The following is a 25984-nucleotide window of genomic DNA, read 5'->3' as shown; positions in this document are numbered from 1 at the left end:
ATCGATAATAAATTAAGGTACGCGAAAAACTATTTTTTTTCCAATTAAAAGTCTAGATTTTCTTTATTCTCCGTCTTTCTCTTCGCCAGTTCCTCTTTATTCAAACCCTGCACAAACCTGTCGAATATCTCGACATAGGGCTTCAAACAGGACTCACGACCCTCGCTTCTCTCCTCAAAAAGCTTCTGCAAAGTTGGACCACTCAGAGGATCAAAGTCTCCGTCTTTAGGATCAAAAGGAACACACACGTTGCCTGTTTTGGGATGGATACAGAATGGTGATTTCAGCAAATGGTTGAGTTGTCTGGAAACTTCGATATCCAACTTTGGATACAGACAGCTTAAAATGATCTCTCTTTTCCAATCTTGGTTCAAACCGGCAATGGTTCTTGAGCTCACGTACTGGCCCTTTTCAATCAACTCATCCACATCCTTCCATTTCTGCAAACTGGACCGGCCAGGTTGTGCCTTCCATTTCGAGGTCAGCGCATCTTTGAGCTTGGAATCTGGGAAAGTCTTGGCAAGATGCGTGATTGCCTTTTCGTCATCCCTCCATGGATCTTGGTCTTCCATGATGATTTCCTGAAAAGACTTCGTACACATCTTCAAGGCTCTTTCAACCAAGGGATGGTATGGTTTCCTCAAAGAGAGTTTATCAGATCCGTTCTTGCCACTTTTAAGCATCACATACTCGATAATGGACCGTCTTTTGCTCTCATCAAGTACTCTTGCTCTAGGGTCGCTCACCCAACAATGCACACCTCTTCTTCCCGAAAACACCCATATCAGGTTCTCAAACCCAAAATCCTCTCTTAGCGTAACATCCATGATGTTCACGGCCAAATTTATGAATTTCCAGCATTTCAAACAGATATCTGTTTTAGCACAACACGTTCTGATGTCGTCGTAGTCTGTCAGATCGATATCGAAGTTCAACTCCTTCTCCACTGGCTTCAAATTTGCAGATTTCTGGCCCTTGATCTTGTTCTTGAGATTTTCGTTATAGATAGCACCAACCTCGAATCTCGAGGGGGAAGCCTTGACAATGGCATCCTTGAACTCGTTAGAAGAGGTGAAACAGCAATAACGTTGGTACTGGGTGTTGAAATGCTCCATGGCAAATTCACGATGTCCAAATTTTAAATTGGGTAATGGTGAGTGATTTAGCCAGGCATAGATCGATTTGAACGGAAGAAAGTGTTTGTAGTATTCTTCAAAATCTGCCTGTGTTATCCTTGAAGAGGCTGGCTGGTCAGAGACATTTGCGACGCTAGTCACAGTTTCTTGGGGCTTGCCAGCCAATTTTCCAGCTTCCTGTTCAATGTTTGTAACATCCTCAAGAGTCATGTTTATTGCAGAAGAAGAAAACGCAAAGAAGACAAAGCTCAAGCAGAGCCTCTACAAGTTGAACTTCTGAAAACGCGTCTCGATCGCGCGTTCTCTATCGTGGCATGATCCTGAACTGGTGCACGACCCTGAGTAAAAAACGTCGTGTACCCCAGTAAAAAACTTCACTACGAAAAAAAAACGTCGAAGCTTGTGCGAGTAAGGAAACAAGACATTGCCTCTTTAACGCTGTTTTCTAATCTGTTTATTCTTTGTTGAGTAGAAGATTGAATCGGTAAGTTTTCATTTGTTGGTGTTTAATGTTTGTGCCCAGAGGATTGACCACAAACGCCCCGCTTGGATAACCGCCTTAACTAACCCCATTCTCAGAAATGAGTGAAGAACTAGTTCAAAACGCTCAAGGACTTTCCTTGGACGAGAACAACGGTGACAAGACTGTTTTGGACTCAGTTGATGAGTTCAATGTCAAGCACCCTTTGAACTCCAAATGGACCTTGTGGTACACCAAGCCTAAGGTCAGTGACAGCGAGGAATGGTCCGACCTCTTGAGACCCGTCATCAAGTTCGGTACTGTCGAGGAGTTCTGGGGTATCTACAACTCTGTCCCAAAGGCATCTGATCTGCCCATCAAGGCTGATTACCATTTGTTCAGAGATGACATTAGACCAGAGTGGGAAGATGAACGCAACAGTAAAGGTGGAAGATGGTCCTACCAGTTCAGAAGAAAGAGAGACGTTGACATCAACGAGCTCTGGATTAGAACTCTGTTGAGCGCCGTGGGTGAGACCATCGAGGATGAGGAGAATGAGGTTAATGGAATCGTCTTGAACGTGAGAAAGTCCAACTACAGGGTTGGTGTCTGGACCAAGAGCACAAACGCCGACTCCTTGAAATCCATTGGCCAGAAGTTGAAGCTTATTTTGAAGTTGGACGAGAACGACCATGTCGAGTTCATTTCTCACGCTGATTCCTCTGCCCCAGCCTTCATTGTTTGAACGGATGATGCTAAGAAAGAGGAGAATGCTACGTAAGAGGAATGCTGTGTAAAAGGAGTGCTACGTTATACTTTTTAGGCTTTCTAACAAAGGTTTTACGATACGACTAGATCAGGTGGAGTGTAGAGCATAAATGTCAAACTTGATTTCACTTTTGGAAACTAACTAATGTACAACTGCACCAGAAAACCTTGTGTGTGGCGCTAAATATCCTAATAACAGGCCTAACCTTCCAACAAAACCCCAGAAAATATCCTTTGTGGAAAAATTCCTCGATATGATTCATTTCGTTTACTTGACCCCCGCGTCTCCTATTTCTTACAACATTGCAGCTAGCATAAGCAACCCTCCAGCGATACCCCCATACACAAAGTCTGGTTTTGCTGCTCCATTTGTGGTAATCGTCTTCATCTGGTACTCTCTAACGGTACCCACCTTTCCTGAAATGGTTCCTAGTCCAATCGAGCCCCTGGAAGGAGTCTCCACAGTAGAATACATAGAAACAAAGTGCTGAGTCCACAAAGAAGGCAACGTCAACAAGCCTCCGTTAGTTGTGATTGTCACGTACACAACCGTAGACTCAGATGTGGAGGAGGAGGTCAAAGCCTCAGAGTTGGTGGATGAGACTACTCTCGTCAGGCTCGTGGAGTCTTCATCTGAAATGGTGGATTCCGAGACAGTGGTCTTTGCGGCTGCAACTCCAGCTGCTGTTGTTGATGTGGATGGTATAGTCGTCAACGCCTTTGTTGACGATGTTGTCGCTGCTATTGGTGTAGTGACTCCCGTTGAAGAGCTTGAAACAGTTGTTACAGCGTTTGCTTTGGTGGTTGCGGCCGCGGTCGACTGGGTAGTTGCGCTTGTCAAGGGAGTAGTCGCAGTAGTCAATGGCGTAGTGGCAACCGTAGTAGTATCAGCAACTGCTGGTGTTGTAGTAGTAGGAGTGGTGGCTGCCAATGCAGCAGCTGGCGTTGTGGTAGTAGGCGTTGTGGCCGCAGCTGCTGCGACAGTCGGCGCAGTTGTTGTGGTACCAGCTGACATTGCCTGGCCAACCAACAACAGCACTACACCAATGGAAATAGATAGCCTCATAGCAATATGTGATGTTTTCGAATGTACAAGGTGACTCCAGCACGATTTGTGATCAAATAACAAGCTTTGGTCAGTGTTGCACAAGCATTTGCTAGTGCTGAAGAGTAAAGGGAGTTTTGTCTCGTTTCTTAAATTTCTAATTTTGGCTGCACGGGCGAAAATGGCAGTTCCCTAGTGTCGGCACGGAATCCCGGGAAAAAGCGTGTCTTTGGGTGGAAATTTTACATAATAAAGGAATATTTGAGGTTTTGGACACTGAAATAATTCATTCCTCCAATTTGACACGGTTTTGACCGATGAAAGACATCTCTCGGCCAATCTTTGTTCCCGTTTCAACCTTCCCTCGTTCTGGAATGAGGCCCCGGTAACCCTCCAACATTGCAACTAGTCCCTCTTTTCAAGGGCTGACTCGTGCCTATTATCAGATACAGTTTGTGTACCCCAATGGAGTCTGACAATTCACTACGCCTTACGCCTCCATCCCCATTCAATGTCTCAAAGAGATATTTCTGATCCCGTTGCCGGCTCTTCTGCAGCAGCAGCTGGAGCTCACAGGAATATGAGTCGACCCTCTCAGCCAGCGTTGCGGCCAAAACGCGCAGCTGTGAACGCGAACTCACCCTTTCATGGACCAACCAATCCTGTTGGTCACCACAAACAGTATGTTCTTCTGGCGAACAAAACTCCCTCGACATTAATGCTGGATGACACTTCTTTGGACAAAAAAGCCAGACCGGCATTGAAGCATTCGGCCTCTTCGAAGTACATCTTCAGTGTTGATGACAATGAGGATGAGGTCGAGGCGGATATCAACAGAGAGTATCTGGAAGGGTATCAAGATGGTCTCAGACAGAGGCTGAGGAAACCGAAGAACCAGGCCTTTTCCGATAATAACTCTGAGACTTCTTCGTTGCGAAAGAGGGCAAGCATATCCGACCCCAAACAGAGAGTTGCGGAGCTGGAGATGGACATTGCCTCAAAACTGGCCACCACCAGTAGAGAGATTTCTTTGCTGCGAGAACTGGAGGGAGATTCAATTCACAAGCAGACATCGTTTCAGGAAGATGGTGAAGCATATGCTGGTGATTTGACGTCGCAAACGGCAGATGGTGCGGAGGAGTACGCTGGCTCTGATGGTGATAACGAGTCCATTTCGTCCGTGGAGAGTTTTACTCTCAGGGAAAGGCAAGATGCCATCAACAGTACCCATCCCTTTGGTATAAGGATCTGGAAGCCTGCTATCTACAAAAAGGTGAGATCTGTTGAACGCGAAGCCGATCTGGACATCCATTCTGATGCGAAAGAGGCCCGCAAGGTGCACGTTTGGGTATCCCTTTGCAATTATTTGTGGTCGCTAACGTTTGGATTGTTTTTATTTCTTATTTGTTTGGTGGCTGGCTTAATAACGGTGGTGATCTCTTTGGCGTTGGGCAACGACAAGGACTCTTTGAAATACGGCAAGCTATATATAGATATGGCTCTGTACTTGCTGTATCCTTTTGGGAAGCTCTTGTTGCTACACCGTGATCAGCGGTATTTCAACGAAGATGCTGGTGAAGGAAGTTCCTTGGTGGAATACAGAAGATGGAGAACTCAGGAAGAAGGAAGGCTGTTCTATGCTCCCCAGCCCAAGCGAGGACCTTTCTCAGAAACCTCTCCTTTGGTGCAGACGCTCAATGGAGCTCGGTTGCCTTCTGAGGATGAAGAAGATGAAGACGATGTTCGGTTTTACAAGAAGAGATGGCTGGGAAGAGGCAGATGGTGTGCGGGTCGTGTTGTTTTCTACCTGGTGTTTTACCTCTTCATCGAACCGGTCTTCCTGGCGATCTCTTTGGTTGCCTGGCTGGGGGTTTTCACCATCCCAATGGCCAAGATAATCACCATTTTCTCATCTCATATCCGCCGCCATCCTCTTGGACTCATTATGGTAAACGAAACCAAATATCACCAGGCAAATCTGGAGTCTACTCATACTAACGACAGCATCCTCATCTGCACCTATAGGTCTTTCGGGCTCCATTACTACAAATACACTGTTGATGGAACAAACATTTTTTTTATCAACCTAATCTTCCTTGTGGGTTTTGTCATATTTGACTTTTATTTTATCAAGGAGTATTTGGAATTGGACGTTTTTGTTGCGAACGAATCGCTCATCTTTGCACTGTGCCTTATCAGCGTGATACCATTGGCATATTTCATTGGCCAGGCCGTGGCCTCCATTTCGGCTCAGACCTCCATGGGATTGGGTGCTGTGATCAACGCGTTTTTCTCGACTGTTGTCGAAGTATTTCTGTACTGTGTTGCACTTAATCAGGGAAAAGGCAAACTGGTGGAGGGCTCCATGATAGGCTCAATCCTGGGTGCTGTTTTGCTCCTTCCGGGAATGTCCATGTGCGGTGGTGCGATCAAAAGGAAGACTCAGAGATACAACCCGAATTCTGCCGGTGTCTCATCGACAATGCTGCTGTTTGCGACCCTGACCATGTTATCGCCCACTGTGTTATATCAGATCTACGGTCGATACCAGCTCCAATGCAGTGCCTGCGAGTTCGGCGAAATATCGAATTTTGCCAACAACGGATCTGAAAAATGCCAAAGATGCCATTTTATCCAGCCTCCCCTGGCTATGGATGAACTCTATACCAAGTACTTGAAGCCATACTCCATTCTGTGTGCCATATTTCTCTTTACTGCCTATTGCATCGGTCTGTGGTTCACCTTGAGAACACACGCTGCGCTTATATGGACAACTCCGGTCTCTGCGGAGAAGCCCAAGGAAGAGACCAATCCTGTTGGAGGTGCGGGCCCTTTGGTTTCACCATCCCCTAATCTCCGCTATACTGAGCCGCTTCGTTCGCCCAGTGCATCCCTCAAGGCGGATGCCAAATCCAAGAATGCGACCCAGCCAGCGGTGGAGGCTTCTGGAGGCCATGACGCTCCAAACTGGTCAAGATCCAAGTCCACAGCAATTCTCCTCGGTGCAACCTTGGCATATGCCATCATTGCAGAGATCCTCGTTGACTGTGTGGATGTGGTCTTGAGTGAGTTCCCCATCAACCCCAAATTCCTGGGACTCACGGTTTTTGCCCTAGTGCCCAACACCACCGAGTTTGTGAATGCTATTTCCTTTGCTATGAACGGAAATGTGGCTCTTTCTATGGAAATCGGTTCGGCCTACGTTTTGCAGGTATGCCTGCTTCAAATTCCGGCTCTGGTCATCTACTCCATAGTCCAGGCCCAACGCTTTTCCGTCTCCAACATCAATAACATGTTCACGCTGATATTTCCGCAATATGACTTCATCTCGTGCCTGATGGCAGTATTCCTGTTCGTCTATGTCTACGCCGAGGGAAAGTCCAATTACTTCAAGGGCTCCGTTCTAATCCTGTTATACCTGGTGCTGACATCTGGGTTCTACGCCGCCATCGAAATCGACTCTACAGCCGAAGCTGCATTCTAATATTAATATTACTTGACTTTCTATCACTTTCTATCACTCCCTCCTAGTGCTCATTTGAATGCCTCCTCTATGGCCTCCTCCAGCACCTTCAACCCTTCAATGATGACATCGTCTGCAATGTTCAGTGCTGGGACGAAACGAATCACGTTTCCACCAGCGGTGATCACAATCAGGCCCTTATCTCTGGCCAATTCCGTGATCTTAGTGGGGTCTGAGGTGAACTCAAGACCCAGCAGCAAGCCTTCACCTCTGACTTCCTTGATGTTCTCGGGGAACTTTTCGCGCAATTCGTTCAACTTCACTTTGAAAAGCTCGGATTTCTGCTCGACCTTCTCCAAGAAGTCCTTCTGCTTAACCTGCTCCAGAACATAAGCTCCGACTCTGGCCCCGAGAGGGTTACCACCGTATGTGGTGCCGTGATCTCCAACCTGGAGGGCAGCCTCAACATCCTCGGTAATCATAGTAGCAGCAATTGGATATCCATTTCCAAGGGCCTTAGCCATGGTAAGGATGTCCGGATGCGCCTCTTTTGGCAATTTTCCATGTGCCCACAGAGAACCGGTTCTACCCAGACCGCACTGGATCTCGTCGTAGATCAACAGCGCCTTGTGCTTGGTGCACAGTTCGCGAACCTTGAGCAAAAAGTCCTTGTCCATTGGTCTAACACCACCTTCTCCCTGAATTGGCTCCAGAATCACACCACAAGTTTTGTCGCTGATCAAGGCCTCCACAGACTTTATATCGTCCGGTTTGGCAACCTTGACACCAGGCACCAAGGGCGAAAAAGGGCCTTGATATTTGGGGTTTGGAGTCACAGACAAGGCTCCCATTGACCTTCCATGGAAGGCCTTTTCAAAAGTAATAAACTCGATCTTATCCGCCGAGATCTGAGTCCCATGCTTTCTGGCGAACTTGAGAGCAGCTTCGTTGGCCTCTGTTCCAGAATTGGCCAAGAACACTCTGGCAGCATTGTGCATTGCCCCCGACTCTTTGGTGGCTTCTACCAGATTCTTGGAAAGCTCACCGGTGTACAGATTGTGGAAAAGGTTCGAGGAATGCACCAGAGTCTGCGATTGGTCACAGAGGATCTTAGCGACGCCTGGGTGCGAATGACCCAACGCAGTCACGGCAATTCCAGCCGAGAAGTCGATGTAGCGATTGCCTTCAATATCCCACAAGTAACACTCCTTTCCTTTCTCGAAAACAATGTTTGGGCGAGAGTATGTCGTGACAGTGAACGGATCCCTCTCTGCAATGTAGGCCGCAGAATTCTTAGACGAGGCAACAAACCCGGTCGAGCCAAAACTGCGGACGGGCCCCTTTGGGGTTATAATACCCACAGAACGTGCTAGCGCTTTCTTAGAAGTAAATCTCAACATTTGGCGGGCTGCTGAGTGGATGGTGACGAGGGTCCGTTGTCTGCAGCGGCCTAACAATCTTTCAGATGAGTCAAATCAGGAGGTCGTGTGTTTATTATAGTTACCCGCCCTTGCTTCGGGCTTTTTTCAGGCTCCAACGATATTTGTAACTTTAAAGGTAATCTCAGACTCCAGTCATTTTGATAGAAATATTGATATTTGTTGAGAATGTCTTTGACTCCACAACAGGCTTTCAAGAAGTTGCCGCAGACACTACAAAACTTCTTCACGAGGTACCCTCCCGCGCCGTTCAAGAAGTATGCTACCGAACCCACGCTAACCAGCGCTGAGGACGCAAACCCATTTCTTTACAACAGACACCCTGTGACCCAGAAGGTCCAGGATCCAATCTACTCAATGAGGAGACAGTCGGATCTGTTCAAGTTGGCTTATAAGTTCGGCGTGGCCGATCTGCTGCCTGCGCTGAACAACGACAAGAAGTTCTTCCAGGAGAAGTATGACACAAAACCAACGCTGAGAGGTGTGACATCGCCAAAGGGTCACAAGTGGGAGAGAACTTTTACCAAGAGAAAGACCAGAATTGCGGACGCGTTGGACAAGGTGGACGACATACTGATCGAGGCCAGAGGTACCAAGTACAAGAAGAGACTGGAGAGAAGGGAGAAGGAGAAGAGAACCTGGTATTGATTGGGGCTTGTATATATGCATACCGATATGAACTGTTGAATAGAAATATATTTCCGCACAAGCAGGTGTAGCACACGAGCAGAGGAAGTGACACTCTCACTGGAGAGGCTAAGATGACGTGCCGGAGAGATTAGGAATGAGGAACTCAATTGTATTTGTTCAAAGCGCGAAAACTAGAGTCTATTACGACGAATTCGGCAATCTTCTGAAATCAGTCAAAACTGGCAATGAACCTACACATCCATGAAGTCCAAAGAGTCTCTAACTTATTTCTATATCAGAGATCCAGATGTCTAGTTGGATGTTTTCATTAAAGAGATGAAAATGTCAGATTCTCTCAACGCTTTTTACCCAAATTGGAAGATTTACTGGAAAACTGAATTTTTGCGGATTTCTTACCAAAATAATTAGAATTAAGTTCAAGATTATCTCATGGATAAGAATATAATGCGGCGTGAAATTGGGCGATCCACACCTATTTCTAACTTAGAACCACTCCACTACAGCCAACTGAACACGTTAAAACCACCAAATTCAATCAAAAACAAATAAACACAAGTATAAACATAGTAAACTTCTACTTTGAATTTTGTTAAAAACTCCTGATCCCTAGATTCCTTCCAAAACGCGTGGTATTTTCAAGTAGGCGCACGACTCCATCAGTATCGAATTCTGGCCCCACCCACATTCATGCATTTGAGAAATAGCCGAAAGGGATTGAGCCAACCCCTTGACAAACCACCAAAAAAACTTCAAGTATTTCCAGATTTTGCGAATTCACCAACTAATGGTGCTGGAAAGACTTTACGGCTATAACGTGCTGTTCAAAGCTCTCTCCACATTGTTTGCTCTTGGATTTGGCGTGGCAGGCCTCTGCCTGTTTGGGGTCTACAAGTACCAGAACAAGCTGGTCTACCCTGCGTATTTGAATGATGGTCATGGAAAGGTTGATACCCCGGATCAATATGGGATGAATTCGTACAAGTTGGCCAGAATCACTACCAAAGATGGTGAAACTCTTTATGGGTACTTGGTGACGCATGATCCTAACAGCGTAAGCTACACCAACAAGACAGTGGTGGTATTCTGTCCAAATGCTGGAAACATTGGTCATTTCCTGCCAGTGGTGCAGATTTTGCACCTGACAATGGGATATAACGTTTTTATCTATTCATACCGGGGATACGGCAACTCAACTGGGGTGCCATCGGAGGCCGGCCTTAAGATAGATGCGGAACGCATTTTGGAGTATCTCTGTGAAAACGAACAAATAGCGAAGAGCTCGTTGATATTCTACGGAAGATCTCTTGGAGGTGCCGTTGCGATTTATCTGGCCTCACAACACCCCGACAAGGTTGCTGCTTTGGTTTTGGAGAACACCTTCTTGAGCATCAGAGAGGTGATACCCCACGTTTTCCCCTTGCTTGCTCCGGTGAAAGGTCTGTGTCACGAGGTGTGGGACTCGGAGTCTGCGATTCAAAAAATCCCTGCGGATATTCCGATCTGTTTTTTCAGCGGTGAAGATGACGAAATTGTGCCTCCTTCTCACATGGCCAGACTGTGTGAGTTATCGAAGAGCCGGGAGAAAGAGATGCACATATTCCCAGGGGCCAAGCACAATGATACTATTATACAAAAGGACTATTGGGTTTATTTCCAGCAGTTCCTGGTTTCTCGGGTGAATCCAAGGGGGAGGTGAAAGGCGAAAATGAACTTTTACTGTCATCAGCACCAAGAGGACTCCACGTTATCAACTACTGACAGGCGGGAGACGACTTTACAGACTTGATTAGAATATGGCAATTGTAATTTACTGCTGCCAACTAACCATTCATAAATATAAATACACTCTGATTTCTGGCCTATAATGCCAACTTGTCTATGTTGGTCAGTTTGCATTGACCTGCGTTGACCTGCGTTGACCTGCATTAACTTGCCTGTACTGGTATCTAGTTAATTTTCATCCCTTCCTGCTATCTAAGAGCAACAAATCCACACCCAGCAGGGCAATCTGTTTCACCTTCCTCGAAAAACCACCTCTTGAGGCATCCAAAATGGCCCCTATGGCCACACTCAAGCAGACACACCGCCATGCCCTTCACTGCCTCATGGCAGTAGATACACCCTCCCAACGACTTGTTGCACCGATCGCAATACCAGAAGCCAAACTCAATCTCAGGATCGGTCTGGAGTCTGTTTTTGGTATTCTCATTCAAAATCAGGGACCCACAGTTTCCGCAGAATGTCCTCAGTGAGACATCTGTCTGGCCCTTTTGTTTCAATGAATCAAACAGATCACTGGCCACCTTCATGACATTGGCTGCCACCCCAAAGAGCGTTCTTCTGCACAGAATCTCGTGATAGGAATACACCCAGTCCTCGGCAGTTCTGTATCGAATTCCTCCATACTTCTTTGCAAACAACAGGGCCAATGTCGCGCTCATAATTATGTCTCCCTGCTGTGCACTGTAATCAGACGCCTGTTGGATCATGCGATTGGGCGACCAGGGAACATTTAAGTGGAACTCGCCCAAATCCTTTTCTGTCTGTTCACTCTTAACACTTTTGAGCATTTCAGTCAACTCGCTCCGACCACTAATCCTCGAAGCAGCTCGCGATGTCTTGAGCAGAGGCTGAACCAACAGACTGGTATTGCCCTGAAGCTTCGTGTCCACCTTTCTCATCGAAGAAGAGAGACTTGACCTCAACGAATACGGCGATTTGCTTGAAAAATTGGGACTGGGGGGCTTCTCATTGTCGAAGTCTGGTGCCACTTCCCCTCTGAACGTGTAACGGTTGCCAGAACCGTTTCCAGACTTGACGCTTTTGTTAGGAGACTTTCCTATCGGAATTGCCTTGGTCTCGGGATCATGGTCTCGTTCCACATTCTCCATGCTTGGCGGAATTTGAACGGGTTGCTTCTGCTCACTTTCATTCGGCTCTTCACCATCTGAGATTGCATTCTCGTTATCCAAGTCAGCAGCATTCTCTACTTTGCTGGCTTTACTCGCCTCAGTCATCCTCAGTTTCTCGAACCTTTCAGTCAAATTGCTTCTACTCTCGGGGGAACTTTGCATACTGAGACCTGAATAAGTTCTTGCCTTGGCCATCTCCAAGTTGGCGAGTCCGGCCTTGAACGACTTGGCAAACACATTTCCAGGAGATGAGCCTATACCAAAATGGTCGGATGGGGCCGATCCCAGCGCGGTATCAAAACTGGATCGCGAATCAACGGTCATCATGGAACCACGTGGAATCGGCATTCTCTTCTGTTCATTCACATGTTCCTCGTAGAACGCTGGATCATGCGTATTCTCCATCACCGTGTTGCCATTTTCCTCTTCGGACATCTGCCAGAGAATACTGGCTTTGATTGTTCTCCACGTCTGGCAGTCTCTGAACTTTCTGGCACTTGCTGCAATACTGGCGTTGTATTCGCAGAGAGAGACTATGTCCATTCCATCTGGAACGCTGATCAGGTAATGAGAAGCAAGAAACTCAAAGACTTCGGGACTACTATCACGAAGCGGTAGGTTCACTGGACACATGTACGGCGATTGGGTCTGGATCTCGGTATCTGAAGATGCGGGTGGAATTTGAGACGGCGTCCTATTCAGCTGGGGTCTGTAGCTCTGAGATCTCGCCATCACAGGCGTAAATTTCATATCTGCAATGTTGGTGGAGCTCATACTCCAAGGCGACGTTGAGGCTGAGGTCTGGGTGCTCTGGGCATGAAGGCTTCCAGTCGGTGATAATTGCGCATGATTGGAATTCGTGGGGGAAGCTACCAGTTGCTGAGATTGTTGATACCTTCCTATGGTCTCAGAAGAACTCACCACTGAGTTTGCAGCCGGTCTTGCGGCCGGAACAGCCAACGTCTTTTCGAACTGATACTTGTTCTGTTGCACAAAACAGAGTTCAGTGCCTGAGCTGCTGTTCCAACCCACAACAGCAGGCGGAACATTATCCAAAGGCCTTGGAAAAGTCTTGAGGTCATCCAGAACTAGCATTCTGTCTCGTGAACAACTCCAAATGCTGTCGGCGGAGGCCCATACGAGTCCTGTGACCTGGTTAGAATGCGACTCCACAGTCTGTTTCGGTATATACTTCCTTGACAAATTCCACACTTGAACACATGGATCGTCATTCAGAAATGAAATTGCAATGTCCGTACTGAGCAGCGAAGAGGTCTCGTAAGGACACCAACTGGCTTTGGAAATGGCACCGGAAGTGCTGATCACATAGTTGGGCTCTCTGGAATCGGTAGCTGCCATATTCCATACCTGGAGTTGTTTGTCTCTTCCACCACTCAGAATATAGTCATACTCAGGATGCCAGTCGAGACTGAGCCCCGGACCGGTATGAGCGGTCATTCGTTTCTCGTACTGATTGGGGTTTCTCATGTCCCACATCTTGATGACTCCAGAGTCAAATATACCGGCTACTTTTCGGGCATTGTGGGGCGAAAACTGCACACATCTTACGGCATCCGATATTCCATATATTGTCACAGCAGCACGGTTTCCCTTAGAACGCAAATCCCAGATTTTCATAGTTCCGTCCTGCGAACCAGACACCAAATTGCAAGGGTTCTGGACGTTGAAGTCGATGGAATTGACTGCGCGTGAATGCTCGTTCAAAAGCCCCTGGGCCTTGAAACCTCTCTGAACATTATAGGTGTATATTGAGCCGGAAATTGTGGCCGCTGCAAACACCTTGTTGAATTGTGCATGACCAAACTTGACGTCTGAAGCAGACCCGAACTTGGTGTTCCTGGAGGAGCTAAAAATGTCGCTTTCAACCACAACTTCGTTGCCCACCACCTTCAGCAATTGCAGCATCTTCTGTCCACCTACCGCCAAGATATTGGAGGAATCGTGGCTTTTTCCTACACAAAGGATCTCTGCTGGCGCGTAAAACTGAACCGCATTGACTGAGAGTCGGTGATGATGGTGGAAAGACGGGGAGATCGAGGAAGCCGTTCCCGAATTTCCTGTACCAACTCCACTGGACCCGCCATAAATGCTGAAAGCTAATCGGGCGAAATTTCCGCTCGATCGCCTGGATCCAGCAGAGTTGCCGATGTAATCTTTCATCGTGGAGCCCGAAGACGGGGATCCCGACAAATTAGTATTCCCCGGGCCGGAACTGGCACCTGTCGATCCATGCGGTATCTTTCGACCATCATGATACGACATAATCGACCAGTTGGAAGAATCGCTGCAGTGGAGTCAAAGATGTTCTGGCTCTGAAGCTCCAGAAACGAACTGACTGGTGTATGGAGAGACTCAGATGGTTGCACCGCCTTGGTGCGCCTCATGTGGCTGAGGCTGGGGAAATGAAGGGTGGATTCAGGGAAGAATAAACGGGAGAAATTAAAGGAAATTAGAGAGGATGGTTCCAGAAGGAAGTTTGGAGAAATCAGTATACTATTAATGTCTTTTTTATATGTGGTAGTAGAAGCATTGAGGGTGTTATCGGTGCAAATGCTTGGTATGGACAGAGACATTACTCAATCATAGTTAAGATTCTCAGAATTTGCAGAAAAGTAGCCAAATCAGTGGGCCCAATTTTTTTTTCTATAAACAAAAGGTACTTTAGTGGAATGCTTCAAACATAATCTAGTAGATTACTGGACGGACACAGAAACACAAGTAACCGAATGAATGTCTCTCTATACGTAGAAAGTCCTTCAACACCCAGACGCACTAAGAGGCCTTGCCTAGTAGTCAATGTAGACCAGCCGCAAAGCCGGTATTTTGATTACTAGAACGTCTTAACATACGATAATGTGTATGGGTGGTGATAATATCCAGTCCTTTTCCGACAAAGTACAAGGTTTCAACAAATTCCTGCTTCCATCTCTCATCTGTTGCCTTTTCCTATTTCCGGGCTTTTTTTGCGACGCCGCGCATGAAAAATATGCGGCGCAAACATGGTAATCACACATACAAAAAATTTCAGACTTTCAAGTCGCAAGCTGCCAACAGACATGAACCCTGAAAAATATTAAAACCAGAAACATGGTTTTTCTGCAAGGTATATTTGTGGGTGCCAATAAGGAGTTGAACTCCACCAGCTATAGTACCGAAACGGGACTGCTGGTATATGGTGCAGGGAGAACGCTGGCAGTATGGAACCCAACTGATGCAAGCAATAGGATACTTGGAACTTTGAAGGGTCACACGGCCGAAGTTACCTGTGTGAGATGGTTGAACTCAAAGACACTTCTTTCAGGATCTGAAGATCATACCGTTAAGGTGTGGAGCTACAACCCAGACGAGGAAGCTGACGATATAATCCAGCGATTCAAGCTGACGAAAGAACTCAACCAGCATACAGGCTCATTAATCACCCTTGAGACTTTGCCAGGTATCTTTGCAACCGGAGCTGCTGACGGTCAGATCTGTTTGTTCAGTGGTCTGGAATTGGCTGGAAAGTTCACAGTTAACGCAAACTTCTATCCTCTGGCGTTGAGTCTGCTCAAACTCAATGATGGCTACATCTTGTTCGTTGGAGGAACTAACAAAAAGCTCTATGTCTACTCGTTTGGATTGGAAAACGATGAAATAATCAATCTAGAACAAAAATATGCTCTTGAAGGTCATGAGGACTGGATCAAGACGATTACGGTCAAACAGGAATCTGAAGGAGAGTATCTCATAGCAACAGGTTCCCAGGACCGTCACATACGACTCTGGAAATTGAACTTGGATGACAAGATTGACGATTCCGACAAGGACACCACCAAACTCAGACTTCTATCTAACAAGCAGTACAAGTTCGAGGTTGGCTCAACAAGATGTTCCATTTCGTTTGATACCATTCTAATGGGCCATGAAGATTGGATATCAACGTTGGTGTGGCATCCCACTCAGCTGACTCTTCTGTCGTCTTCTGCAGACACCTCGGTTATAATATGGGAGCCTGATACCATAAGTGGAGTGTGGGTGGCTCGTACAAGACTTGGAGAGCTGAGTATCAAAGGTGCTTCTACCGCCACAGGTGCCTCAGGAGGCTTTTGGTCTGCACAATGGATCTTTGGAGCCGGATCGCAGTTCATTCTCACACATGGAAAGACAGGATCGTGGAGACTCTGGAAGAGCAGCGAATCGACCGATTCTTTCGAACAATTGGCTGCTGTTACTGGCGCTACTCGCGCCGTCACAGACCTGAGTTGGTCGCAAAATGGAGAGTATCTCCTCACAACTTCCTTGGACCAGACAACTCGTCTCTTTGCCCAGTCAACCACGGGAAAACAGTGGCACGAGTTTGCAAGACCGCAGATTCACGGATACGATATGGTCAGTGTTGCATCTATGCACGGTGCCAAATTCGTTTCTGCTGGAGACGAGAAAATTATCAGAGTTTTTGAGGAGCCCAAGTCGGTGGCCCTGATGCTAGAGAGACTCTGTGATGTTCACGAGTCCAATGTGGAGGTGATGCCACAAAGTGCATCTTTGCCTGTGCTTGGACTTTCAAATAAGGCTGAAACAGACGAGAGCCAAATGGAGACAAATGGCGACGACGACGAAGAAAACGGTCCAGCAGATGAAAATGGTCAATCCTTCGATATTCTGAACGAAGTTACGGCTGTTCCCTTGGAGGACCATTTGCAAAGACATACTCTCTGGCCTGAGGTGGAAAAGCTTTATGGTCATGGATACGAGATCACAACTTTGGCTGTTTCTCCAGACCAAAAACTGGTCGCCAGTGCTTGTAGGTCCAATTCGGTTGCACATTCCGTGATTAGAATTTTTCAGACTTCAAATTGGCAACCTTTGGCTCCTCTCAATGCGGGTCACGAGCTCACGATAACTCGATTGAAGTTTTCGCCAGACAGCAAATATTTGCTTTCTGTTTCGAGAGATAGACAACTCTCTGTATGGGTAAGAGAAGAGGGTCTGGAGTTCAGATTGCTCAAACTTCAAAAGAAAGCCCATACGAGGATTTTGTGGGATTGTGCTTGGCTCCCACAAACGGTAACCAAGACCAAGTTCTTCACGGCTAGCAGGGACAAAACCGTCAAATTGTGGAAAATAATAGACTCTGATCTCGAAATAGTTTCCTCGGTGAAACTGGCCGATTCAGTCACCGCAATTGCTGTTTTGGACAGAGACGATGATGGTAAGGTGATTCTGGCAGCTGGTCTTGATAATGGGTCAATCTCCATTTTCAGAGTAGACCCCGAAACTGGAGACTTTTCTTTACAAGAAGAGCTCATTAACAGTATCACTCCGGCTCTACGGGTTTCGCGTTTGTCATTCCGTCCATCTATTAACGGAACATTAATTGAACTGGCTGCTGCCTCGGATGACACCACCACGCGAATCTACTCTGTGGAGACTAATTAACCATTCCGCAAAATATTAAAATTCCATTCTTAATTCATCCGAAGTATCGTCTCATAACTAATGCACTCACACTCTTTCTTGATGCGTGGTATACCGTTCACCATCTCCTTACCAATTGTAGCGTCACCCCAACCAAGAGGAGCTGGGCCCCACGTAGGAATGAAACACATTTCGTTCCAAGCACAAGTTTTCTTGCACTGATAGAACGAAGACCAGTTTAGTTGTTCCAATAAAAATGTTATTTTCTCGTAAAGAGCAGTTATCTGTTGATCCGAAGGAACCTCAACATCCGCACTCACGTACAGATTATCTAGGATCTGTCTTCCCACCTCAAAACACGAAAAGACCACTTCGATGATTGATTCTTGAACGTGAGTAATTGCGTCCCATATCAAGAAATCCGAGCGACTGATTATTTTCTGTCTTGGGTGAGCCCAGTCCCAAACTGCCATTTTCTTAGCATCCTTCCACTGGTATGCCAGATCATGACTGTAAGAACCATCCGTGTATCTCCTCACAAAATTATATGTGTATGTTGTGAGGTTGCGACCAAGACTGTCAATTGTGTAGGCATCACCAGCAGGGTCCTGGGTCAACGAATAATTGTACAGACTCAGCGACTGACTCATCAGCATCAGAATGGGACCGAATTTGTTTTCGATGTCTAAGGTGACCAGTCTCCAGTTAGTGCCTTTGTAGGGATCATTTGCAGTACTCAACATTGAAGCAATATCAGACTGGATTTCTGTTCTCTCTTCTGACGAAATATTGTGGATTCTTCTGAGATACGGGTCAGGATTCACGTACGTTCTGTTCAGGACGGTGACAAACTTGGTGAAGTCAATCAGAATCCGGTTTTCGTCATCGTAATGTCTGGAGCCCGCCTTGTAGTGTTCGTAGCCACTCATAGCCTCATAGACATCGACAATAGCGGACCTTTCCTTGGGTAATCCTTCTAGTGCTCTTTTCGACTTTGAGTTTGGCTCGTCCTTATTGCTCTCAGGTTCGGCTTCAGCGTGTTCTTTGCCCTCTTTTTCTTCCTCTTTTTCTTCCTCTGGTTCCTCCTCTGGTTCCTCCTCGGGGAAATTTATGATATCAGTGACATTAGTCAACCTCAAGTTTTGGACCAGTTCCAATTTATCACTTTGAAAGTCGCACAGAATGATCTCAAATCCGATCTCCAGTCTGATAACTCCGTCGAGTCCACCATTTTTCTTGCCCCAGTCACAAATAAGCTGGGCTCCTATTCTTTCATCGTAATCATCATAAGATTCCAAGTTCGTCATCAGAAATTGCGTGTCCATTTCGCCGGTGCGGGTTTTGGCTGCGGATGCTCCTCCCAGATAGATCAGTTTATCTAGCGGTGCAACCGTCTGAAATGTCAGCAAAGACGAAACAAAGTTGCCAGATCCAGGACCCATACCAGGGCCCTTTCCGGGGCCTTTTCCAGGACCATGCTTTTTTCCACCCGGCCCACCAGGCCATTTGCCTTTAGGAGGATGTCCCGGGGGCCCGTGGTGACGACCACCCTTTCTGAACATATGAGCGAAATTGTAAGAGAACTCATAATCCATGGCCATCCACTCAAAACTGGTGGGAACTTTCCCGTCTCCGTTGGAGTGATAGAGCATAGTGCCCTCAGGGATATAGGCCGGGAAGTAACTCACTCCAATCGGGTTAATATCGGCATTCTTCTGCTTCAACGCGTTGTTGACCTCATTGAAAATGGCAGAGGCATTGTTGAAATCCATATCAGTTAGAAACTGTTCGAAATTGTTGCGATTAATCTCACCGTGCAGAGTGATGGGAATGACATCTCGATGTGTGAGCGAACTGTCAACAAATGGCCATGAAATATAAGCAGCCAAAAAAACGTTGATCAGCACAGAACCAATGATCATTCGGTTGAGCTGAGTCCAGCTAAGCATCTCGAGGATCTTCATGATGGTCTAGGAAGAACCGATGGGAGTGAAGCAAGAGGGGATATCGCTTTTTTTGCATTAAGGAGTGGCTTATCATTTCGGCATCTCAATTGGCTTCAAATACCGAGACGGCGATCAACCGGATTAGGAAATTTGGGTGGTACACAAGAAACTGTCAAGAGGCCGACAGATACTGGTGTAAGCTACAGAATCCAATTATGCCTACGCAGTGCAGTGAAGATTGTGGAAATCGGTTTCAATTTCATTTAGAATATGGTGGGCTATGTGTTTTCAATGTGTTTTCAAACGCTGGGAATGCCCGCCATTATTGTCCCCCCCACTTACAGCAGATATGGGAACATCGCTTTTCTGTTCTTGGGATACCTTTCGCCAAAATCTTTCCTGTAACGGTTGTGCTTCTTGACAGCCCAAATATACATCTGGCCCGTACCGACGATCCAGAACAGCCAGGAGCTCCAGTTGTTGTTGAGCATTGCAAAACTCAGCCATCCCATGGACTCGTAGAAGTAGTTGGGGAAAGACACCATGTCAAATCCGAAACCAAAGGGAATCTTGCGCTCTTTCGAGCCGTCGCTTCTCAGTTCCGACAGAATCACGTGTGTTCTGTAGTTTGACTGCTGGGCGATGACCCAGAAAGCAACGAGGCTGAATAGAGACAAGTCTGATGGCTCTGCAACGTGAAAAAACCACTTTTTCCAGCCGGAGGTGTAATTATTCTGAGAGAAAATTGCAAAACTGATGTTGAGAGCACCCAGAATCCAGTAATGGGCAGAGTTTCTGAAAACGTAGGCGAAAGGCATGGTGCTCAGCGAGAACTGATGGACGAACAACGTTTCGTATTCCCTCTTGAAAAAGTGCAAAAGCAGCATCCAAAAGCAAGCAATCTGGACACGGGTCATTGAGTGAGGATCGTACACGAAGAAGTAGAAAATTGCCGGAATAAAGATTCCTCCAAAGTACTCGATCACGTAAACCAACCTCCAGCTGATCTGGGGGCCCAGGTCTTTGACCTTGACAACGAAGCTTCCATCACTGTCAAACTTGATGCCATTGGCCTCCAGACTGAGATCATAGTTCAGTTTCTTAGCCTTTGGCTTGGTAGGAATCGTCAGGTATATCCTGTTCGGATCCAGCTTCATCTTCTCGGCATACGCAGTGACGATACTTTGAACAACGGTGCCTGGAGTTGTATGCACGTTCAAAGGGCGCAATTTGCCGCCTTTCCTGACCGGCTCAATCGAAAGAATGTATTCGGACATCGTTGGAGATCACGGCTTTGTGTTGTGGAGCATGTTCGGGCCGAGAACAGCAAAGAACATTGGAAGGTGGCAAGTAGCCAGGGCTCCATAACAAAAGACACCGGCGTCGACCCCCGGCCACCAGCTGTCCCACAACAGGGTGGGGGTAATATTTGGAGAGGCCAGTGAATACTGGAGATTAAGAAGAAATTAGAGAAAAGGTACAACTTCAATCTTAGTTTTGAGTTTCAGCTTTTTTTGGCTAATCTTGCGAACGTGGTTTCTCCCATATTATCGTCCAACTGCGGCGCAAAAACGTATCACGCACTACTTTGAAAACTTGGATCTCAGATACTTTCCATATACAAAGACTTTATCAAAGACTTTACGAAAGACTTCTTCACAACGTACATCCACAAGCTATATTAAATCACAATGAAGTTGGTCAGATTTTTGATGAAATTAACAGCGGAGCAAGTCCAGGTGGAACTGAAGAACGGTACGGTGGTGCAGGGCACAGTCATTTCCGTTACACCTTCGATGAACATCAACCTCAAGAACGTCAAGATGACAGTGCGGAATAGAAATCCTCAGTTTCTGGAATACATCAATATAAGAGGGAACAATGTGAGAGTGGTGATATTGCCCGATGAGATCAACCTTGATTCTTTGATTTCGGAGGCCATGTTGAAGCCAAGGATAAGGGCGAAGACTGCTGGTAGTAAGAGCGGAAAGGACGTCAAGCGCAAGGCCCGAGCCTATTAGACTTAAAAAATGACGTAACTCTGTTTCAATTTTACTAATGACAAAAATTTCACTCCGTAGGTAATACAGGATTGCAGGGTTCTAAGTTACTTGTTTATGTCATTCTTCATGTCGTTCATTATGTCGTGGTCTTGGCCCATCTATAAGCCGTCCTCAAGCTCTTTTTCAAATTCTTCTTGAAGAACACTCTCCCTCGGATCGATCAACTCTTGCTCTTCTAGCTGAAGACGATCAACAAGACGCGGCATCATCAAATCGCAAAACTTCTCTTTTGTTAAGAGATCATCCACCAGCTCATCCATATGAATCAGCCTTTTCTTCATTCCATCGAACAAAACCAGTTTTCGATAGTCCTCCAGTAACGGTTCCAAAGTCTTGTACACTTGCACGGAACTGGAAGTCAGCCTCACGTAGAGCGCAGCTAATGCTGTAACGTATTTGAAGTGGGGTTGTCGTAGCAGATAGTTCACTATCTCTGGAGAAGGCTGGATTTGGAGCATCTTGAGAAGCAAGCACATGAATATACACGGCTTAGTTCGGTTAACATTAGAGTACGTCCCCACCATCCGTAGCGCAACTGCCTTATCCAATATCGTAAGCGCATTCAAGTGAAAACAATCCTTCTTCCAGTAAAGACTGTCTAGTATTCTCTCTCTTATGATTTTCTCCACAAGAAAAACGGGGTTAACCCCATGGACTCTTGCCGCACCATGAGATATTCCACGGTCTATTATTATTGTATCTGACATGGTTGGGGAGATATTTACCGGTAAAGGTTCCTTGCACGTTTTGGCCTCTACTAGAGCTTAATCAAAAATGGTAGTGCGATATTAAATAGACGTGCATCGACAAACAATGCGCCGCATTCAAACCTTTCCATCTACATCTTCTGCAGGCGCAGAATCTGAGTCTGGCTCTGATTTCTCCCCTGGGACTGGAAAAACAAACTGTGAACCTAAAAACACAAGGCCGATCATCATAGCAAGACCACTCAGCCCAATTCCCATGTAAAAGCATCCACGCATCGCCTTCATCTCGCTAGCACCGTTTTTCTGCAAATAGTACTGGACTGTTCCAGCAAATCCAAGTCCGATTGAGATGGAATAATTCACCGTCGTAGCCACAACAGAAGCTGAGATACCCTGTTGGTGTTTTGGAAGCCTATTACTCATAATCATGACCCCTGCGGGAAACGAGATGTCCATTCCACCCGTCATGATAATACACGAAACAAACATCTGGGCCCAATATATCTGTCCCACCGGTCTGGTTGCCATCAAACAGCTACCCACCAAAAAACATGCCATTGCAATGACCATGACAGCACTAGTGGGAAGTTTGCGGATGAGCACGCCTCCAGTCAGCAATGAGCAGCACATACCTGCGATCATACACGGAATGAATTGAATTGAAACACGGGTCGGAGATTCACCAAGAATCAGGGTTCCCCATTGGAATGTGTAGAAGTTCCAAATACCAAATGAGGACCAACCTGTTGCAATACAACCGAGCATGAACAAGATATCACGGTTGATGACCGAAGGAGGTATCAGAGGATTCTTAGCCTTTTTCTCCGCATAAACAAACAGAACCCCAGACAGAATTCCCACTATAAGCAGTACGTAGACATACGGCTTGTCCCAGCCCACCACAGGGCCTTGGTTCCACGCAAAATTGAAGAGAACTAGACAGGTGACGCCTGTAAAGGCACCGAGATAGTCGAAAACACCCTCGTCAGGAGACCCTATTCTTTTAGGTATAATAAGCCATCCAAGACCCACCATAGCACATGCCACGAATGCCCCAGAGTAGAAGATCCATGGCCATGTAGTGGTTTCCAGGAACATGGAAGAGAACAATGCACCGATTACAAAGCCCCCAGGCGCGATTCCACCGAACAGGGCCATTCCCAAGTTCCGACGGGGACCCGGTGGATAAAAATGGCCTAATAATGCTATCGAATTTGGCGTTGCAAATGCATAAGCAAGGCCCTGACAGAACCGTGTTACATCGAAGAAGATCACGTTTCCAGAATAGTGAGAAATCCCACACAGCATATACCATAACGCGAGCCACACGTAGCTGATGAGGAATATGTTCTTGTAGCCATACAGATCACCTAAACGACCAGCAATTAAGATGAACGTTCCAACCCCCAATGAGAATGCGGCTGTGAACCATGAAATTTCACCAGCATCGCCAGCAACACCCATGGTCCTGGAGATAAACTGGCCTGGCACCACTGTCTGAGCGAGCCCCGCTTGGGTGAGCAGCTGGGTCATCACCATGAGTGCAATAAATGCAGCCTCGCGCGGCTTACTGATCGTCTCTGGAGAGGGTATAGGTGTGAAGTCTTGTCTAGACATGCTTTACCGAAGACCAGGGACAAAATGCGGAGATAAAAACAACAACAAAATATGCTTTCAAGATATAAAGTATTAGTACCAAAATAAGTTCATTTTCCACCCATGAAACTGGTGAATAAGAGGATGCACTTTAAACAACCGGCCGTTTCTCTATTAATAAGGATATGAATGCTATATGACAAAGCAATTATTAATTGAGAACAAGAACGGCTGTAACTCAGACGGCTTGGCGGGCACAGTCTCACTTTTCTCCCAAACACGACTTTCACGAGCTCCTCTCTTCATTGCAATGTTCATGTTCTTGTTTAACGTTGTGAAGTCTTTCCTACCACACACACTATATTCTGGCCATACAAATGGCTCCGCCCACAACGAATTCTAAGAGAGTCAAAGTAAGTGGCTTTATCTGTTTTGATTCACAAAAACGGTGGACTAACCAAAATTTCAGGGGATCTCGATATCGAGACCAATACTGTATGGTAACGTTGCCAGTCCGTTCTCTGAAAAGGTGGAGAAACCTGCCGGATCTCCTGTAGATCACACACATCTATGGACTGTGTTTGTGCGGGACCCTAACGGAAAGGATCTGAGCTATTTCATCAAAAAAGTGGTATTCAAGCTACATGATACGTATGATTCGCCGACACGGTCAATTGAATCTCCTCCGTTTGAGGTCACCGAGACAGGCTGGGGAGAGTTTGAGATTGGAATCAAGATCTATTTTGTGAGTGAATCCTCGGAGAAAAACTTGTCACTGTTTCACCACCTCAAACTTCACCCATTCAACCGCGAAGGTGAGCCACCAGCAGTGGTGGAAAGCGTGCTTTATGAGGAAGTTGTATTCAACGAGCCCACAGAAAAGATGTTTGGGATTTTGACCTCGACTCCTGGATCGCTTTTGCCGTTTAAAAATGATGCGGAACACAAGTTTTCGAAGGAGATGGAGATGCAAGAGCTAGACAGGCTCAAACATGCGCTTTCGGAGGTAATGAAGCAGGTCAACGAGCAGCGGGATAGGCTGGTTGAATTGGAGAAGGAGAAGAAAGAGTTGACGAGTTGAAGAAGGAAAATGTCTGCCATGAAAGAGAAAGAGCTTGTTGGATAAGCAGAAATTTGATATTTTACGGGTAGTCCGCGCGGATACCCGTAGACGAAAGTCTACAGTAAGCTTTGGGCTTTCGATTCAACGGAGTTTTAATTGGAACAAAAGACTGACAATATGCGAGCTACTGGAACGAGAACATATCTAGCTCTTTGTTGCTCATTTTGACTCTACCCGTGCACCATATTGCCGAGACTCTCGCGTTTGAACGACGATTAGATACGACCATTGCAGTGGTTCTGACTAGTTACCGCGAAGTATATACAGCAAATGCGATATATGAGCAGCCTGTCTAGACGAATTGTGATTTGTTCAATCGGATTTGCTCAATGCCTAATACACTCCCATCTAACAGCTACCTACTTCTTTCATTCACGGCCCTATCTCACTCCATCTTCACCATTTACAAAACGCAACCAAAAACAATTTAGAAAAGCAATATTTCATAGATATCATTATATCAGCAACCCAATGCACTCTTACTTCATCACTTTCATTACCTCGTTTAAAATTTCATCGTTGGTCTTGAACCGCAAAGCCGGATCAAATCGTAAACTCATTACATCTTTGTGATCACCCCTCTGTACAATTATGGTGCTCAAAGGATAGACACCACCTCCAAGTGGATCTAACAACCGATACCGCCTGGCGATCTGACCATTATCCTTGATAAGCCTAACCCGGTCACGTGAAACACAGGTAGGAATGTACCCAGAAACAGCAGTCAGTGTCCAATCAGACGCGTGGAGACGGTCAACGAGCTTCGCCAGAAGCTTCTCGTCTGGTGGGTTGAAGAAAAAAACCACCGACTTTGTTTCTGGAGTCACAGCCGTCTCGATGCGGATCTTTTTGACTGGTGAAGACGGAATTGACGTACATGATGACGTAGATGCATCTCCAGTTCTTTTCAAAGGGACCGTTTTCACAGATATCATCGCCAATTATTCACAGGGCCATCACTAGCCCTAAATTCCCGGTCCAACGCTTCACTGAAACCCCAGCAAAGACGCTATATATATTAACACCACTAGAAATACGCCAATTGCAAATATTGTTGCTCTAAAAATATACACCCGCCGTGGAGTCACGATCACACGCCTACACCTCCAATCCCCACCTTCAATAGCCGTGGGAATACCGACCAATCACAGGGCACATCTGCCATCTCCCCCGGGCACCTTCGAACCCCTGGTTACCCGGGTTACCCCCTTGGGCTCCGCTTTGTTCTACCACATCTCTTCATGTTGTGCGATTAGC

At 46.4% G+C, this 25984-nt stretch overlaps 16 protein-coding genes across 16 annotated transcripts; 7 read left to right on the top strand and 9 right to left on the bottom strand.

The window, feature by feature from the left end:
- Positions 1–44: 44 nt before the first annotated feature.
- Positions 45–1346, bottom strand: KUCA_T00002117001 (uncharacterized protein; the record flags this gene model as incomplete). The annotated part of the gene is made up of 1 exon (XM_022604366.1): positions 45–1346. One exon carries the CDS (start codon positions 1344–1346, stop codon positions 45–47), a length of 1302 nt encoding a protein of 433 aa, XP_022458154.1.
- Positions 1347–1717: 371 nt separating this feature from the next.
- KUCA_T00002116001 (uncharacterized protein) lies at positions 1718–2341 on the top strand (the record flags this gene model as incomplete). The annotated part of the gene is made up of 1 exon (XM_022604365.1): positions 1718–2341. One exon carries the CDS (start codon positions 1718–1720, stop codon positions 2339–2341), a length of 624 nt encoding a protein of 207 aa, XP_022458153.1.
- A 318-nt stretch (positions 2342–2659) lies between these two features.
- On the bottom strand, positions 2660–3430 carry KUCA_T00002115001 (uncharacterized protein; the record flags this gene model as incomplete). The annotated part of the gene is made up of 1 exon (XM_022604364.1): positions 2660–3430. The coding sequence occupies one exon, from the start codon at positions 3428–3430 to the stop codon at positions 2660–2662; it is 771 nt and encodes a 256-aa protein (XP_022458152.1).
- Positions 3431–3920: 490 nt separating this feature from the next.
- On the top strand, positions 3921–6893 carry KUCA_T00002114001 (uncharacterized protein; the record flags this gene model as incomplete). The annotated part of the gene is made up of 1 exon (XM_022604362.1): positions 3921–6893. One exon carries the CDS (start codon positions 3921–3923, stop codon positions 6891–6893), a length of 2973 nt encoding a protein of 990 aa, XP_022458151.1.
- A 50-nt stretch (positions 6894–6943) lies between these two features.
- Positions 6944–8272, bottom strand: KUCA_T00002113001 (uncharacterized protein; the record flags this gene model as incomplete). Its single annotated transcript, XM_022604361.1, has 1 exon — positions 6944–8272. The coding sequence occupies one exon, from the start codon at positions 8270–8272 to the stop codon at positions 6944–6946; it is 1329 nt and encodes a 442-aa protein (XP_022458150.1).
- A 207-nt stretch (positions 8273–8479) lies between these two features.
- On the top strand, positions 8480–8959 carry KUCA_T00002112001 (uncharacterized protein; the record flags this gene model as incomplete). The annotated part of the gene is made up of 1 exon (XM_022604360.1): positions 8480–8959. One exon carries the CDS (start codon positions 8480–8482, stop codon positions 8957–8959), a length of 480 nt encoding a protein of 159 aa, XP_022458149.1.
- Positions 8960–9746: 787 nt separating this feature from the next.
- Positions 9747–10658, top strand: KUCA_T00002111001 (uncharacterized protein; the record flags this gene model as incomplete). Its single annotated transcript, XM_022604359.1, has 1 exon — positions 9747–10658. The coding sequence occupies one exon, from the start codon at positions 9747–9749 to the stop codon at positions 10656–10658; it is 912 nt and encodes a 303-aa protein (XP_022458148.1).
- Positions 10659–10932: 274 nt separating this feature from the next.
- Positions 10933–14157, bottom strand: KUCA_T00002110001 (uncharacterized protein; the record flags this gene model as incomplete). Its single annotated transcript, XM_022604358.1, has 1 exon — positions 10933–14157. The coding sequence occupies one exon, from the start codon at positions 14155–14157 to the stop codon at positions 10933–10935; it is 3225 nt and encodes a 1074-aa protein (XP_022458147.1).
- Positions 14158–14982: 825 nt separating this feature from the next.
- KUCA_T00002109001 (uncharacterized protein) lies at positions 14983–17313 on the top strand (the record flags this gene model as incomplete). The annotated part of the gene is made up of 1 exon (XM_022604357.1): positions 14983–17313. One exon carries the CDS (start codon positions 14983–14985, stop codon positions 17311–17313), a length of 2331 nt encoding a protein of 776 aa, XP_022458146.1.
- Positions 17314–17342: 29 nt separating this feature from the next.
- Positions 17343–19256, bottom strand: KUCA_T00002108001 (uncharacterized protein; the record flags this gene model as incomplete). The annotated part of the gene is made up of 1 exon (XM_022604356.1): positions 17343–19256. The coding sequence occupies one exon, from the start codon at positions 19254–19256 to the stop codon at positions 17343–17345; it is 1914 nt and encodes a 637-aa protein (XP_022458145.1).
- Positions 19257–19576: 320 nt separating this feature from the next.
- On the bottom strand, positions 19577–20515 carry KUCA_T00002107001 (uncharacterized protein; the record flags this gene model as incomplete). The annotated part of the gene is made up of 1 exon (XM_022604355.1): positions 19577–20515. The coding sequence occupies one exon, from the start codon at positions 20513–20515 to the stop codon at positions 19577–19579; it is 939 nt and encodes a 312-aa protein (XP_022458144.1).
- A 414-nt stretch (positions 20516–20929) lies between these two features.
- Positions 20930–21259, top strand: KUCA_T00002106001 (uncharacterized protein; the record flags this gene model as incomplete). Its single annotated transcript, XM_022604354.1, has 1 exon — positions 20930–21259. One exon carries the CDS (start codon positions 20930–20932, stop codon positions 21257–21259), a length of 330 nt encoding a protein of 109 aa, XP_022458143.1.
- A 140-nt stretch (positions 21260–21399) lies between these two features.
- Positions 21400–22008, bottom strand: KUCA_T00002105001 (uncharacterized protein; the record flags this gene model as incomplete). The annotated part of the gene is made up of 1 exon (XM_022604353.1): positions 21400–22008. One exon carries the CDS (start codon positions 22006–22008, stop codon positions 21400–21402), a length of 609 nt encoding a protein of 202 aa, XP_022458142.1.
- A 117-nt stretch (positions 22009–22125) lies between these two features.
- On the bottom strand, positions 22126–23625 carry KUCA_T00002104001 (uncharacterized protein; the record flags this gene model as incomplete). The annotated part of the gene is made up of 1 exon (XM_022604350.1): positions 22126–23625. The coding sequence occupies one exon, from the start codon at positions 23623–23625 to the stop codon at positions 22126–22128; it is 1500 nt and encodes a 499-aa protein (XP_022458141.1).
- Positions 23626–23981: 356 nt separating this feature from the next.
- On the top strand, positions 23982–24685 carry KUCA_T00002103001 (uncharacterized protein; the record flags this gene model as incomplete). The annotated part of the gene is made up of 2 exons (XM_022604349.1): positions 23982–24017; positions 24074–24685. 2 exons carry the CDS (start codon positions 23982–23984, stop codon positions 24683–24685), a joined length of 648 nt encoding a protein of 215 aa, XP_022458140.1.
- Positions 24686–25206: 521 nt separating this feature from the next.
- On the bottom strand, positions 25207–25662 carry KUCA_T00002102001 (uncharacterized protein; the record flags this gene model as incomplete). The annotated part of the gene is made up of 1 exon (XM_022604348.1): positions 25207–25662. One exon carries the CDS (start codon positions 25660–25662, stop codon positions 25207–25209), a length of 456 nt encoding a protein of 151 aa, XP_022458139.1.
- Positions 25663–25984: the final 322 nt, after the last annotated feature.

Source organism: Kuraishia capsulata, genomic scaffold (assembly GCF_000576695.1).
Source record: "Kuraishia capsulata CBS 1993 genomic scaffold, Kuraishia_capsulata_scaffold_2, whole genome shotgun sequence".
NCBI classification, from domain to species: domain Eukaryota; kingdom Fungi; phylum Ascomycota; class Pichiomycetes; order Pichiales; family Pichiaceae; genus Kuraishia; species Kuraishia capsulata.
The sequence above is the reverse complement of the archived record's forward strand: the minus strand, read 5'-3'. Positions and strand labels throughout refer to the sequence as shown.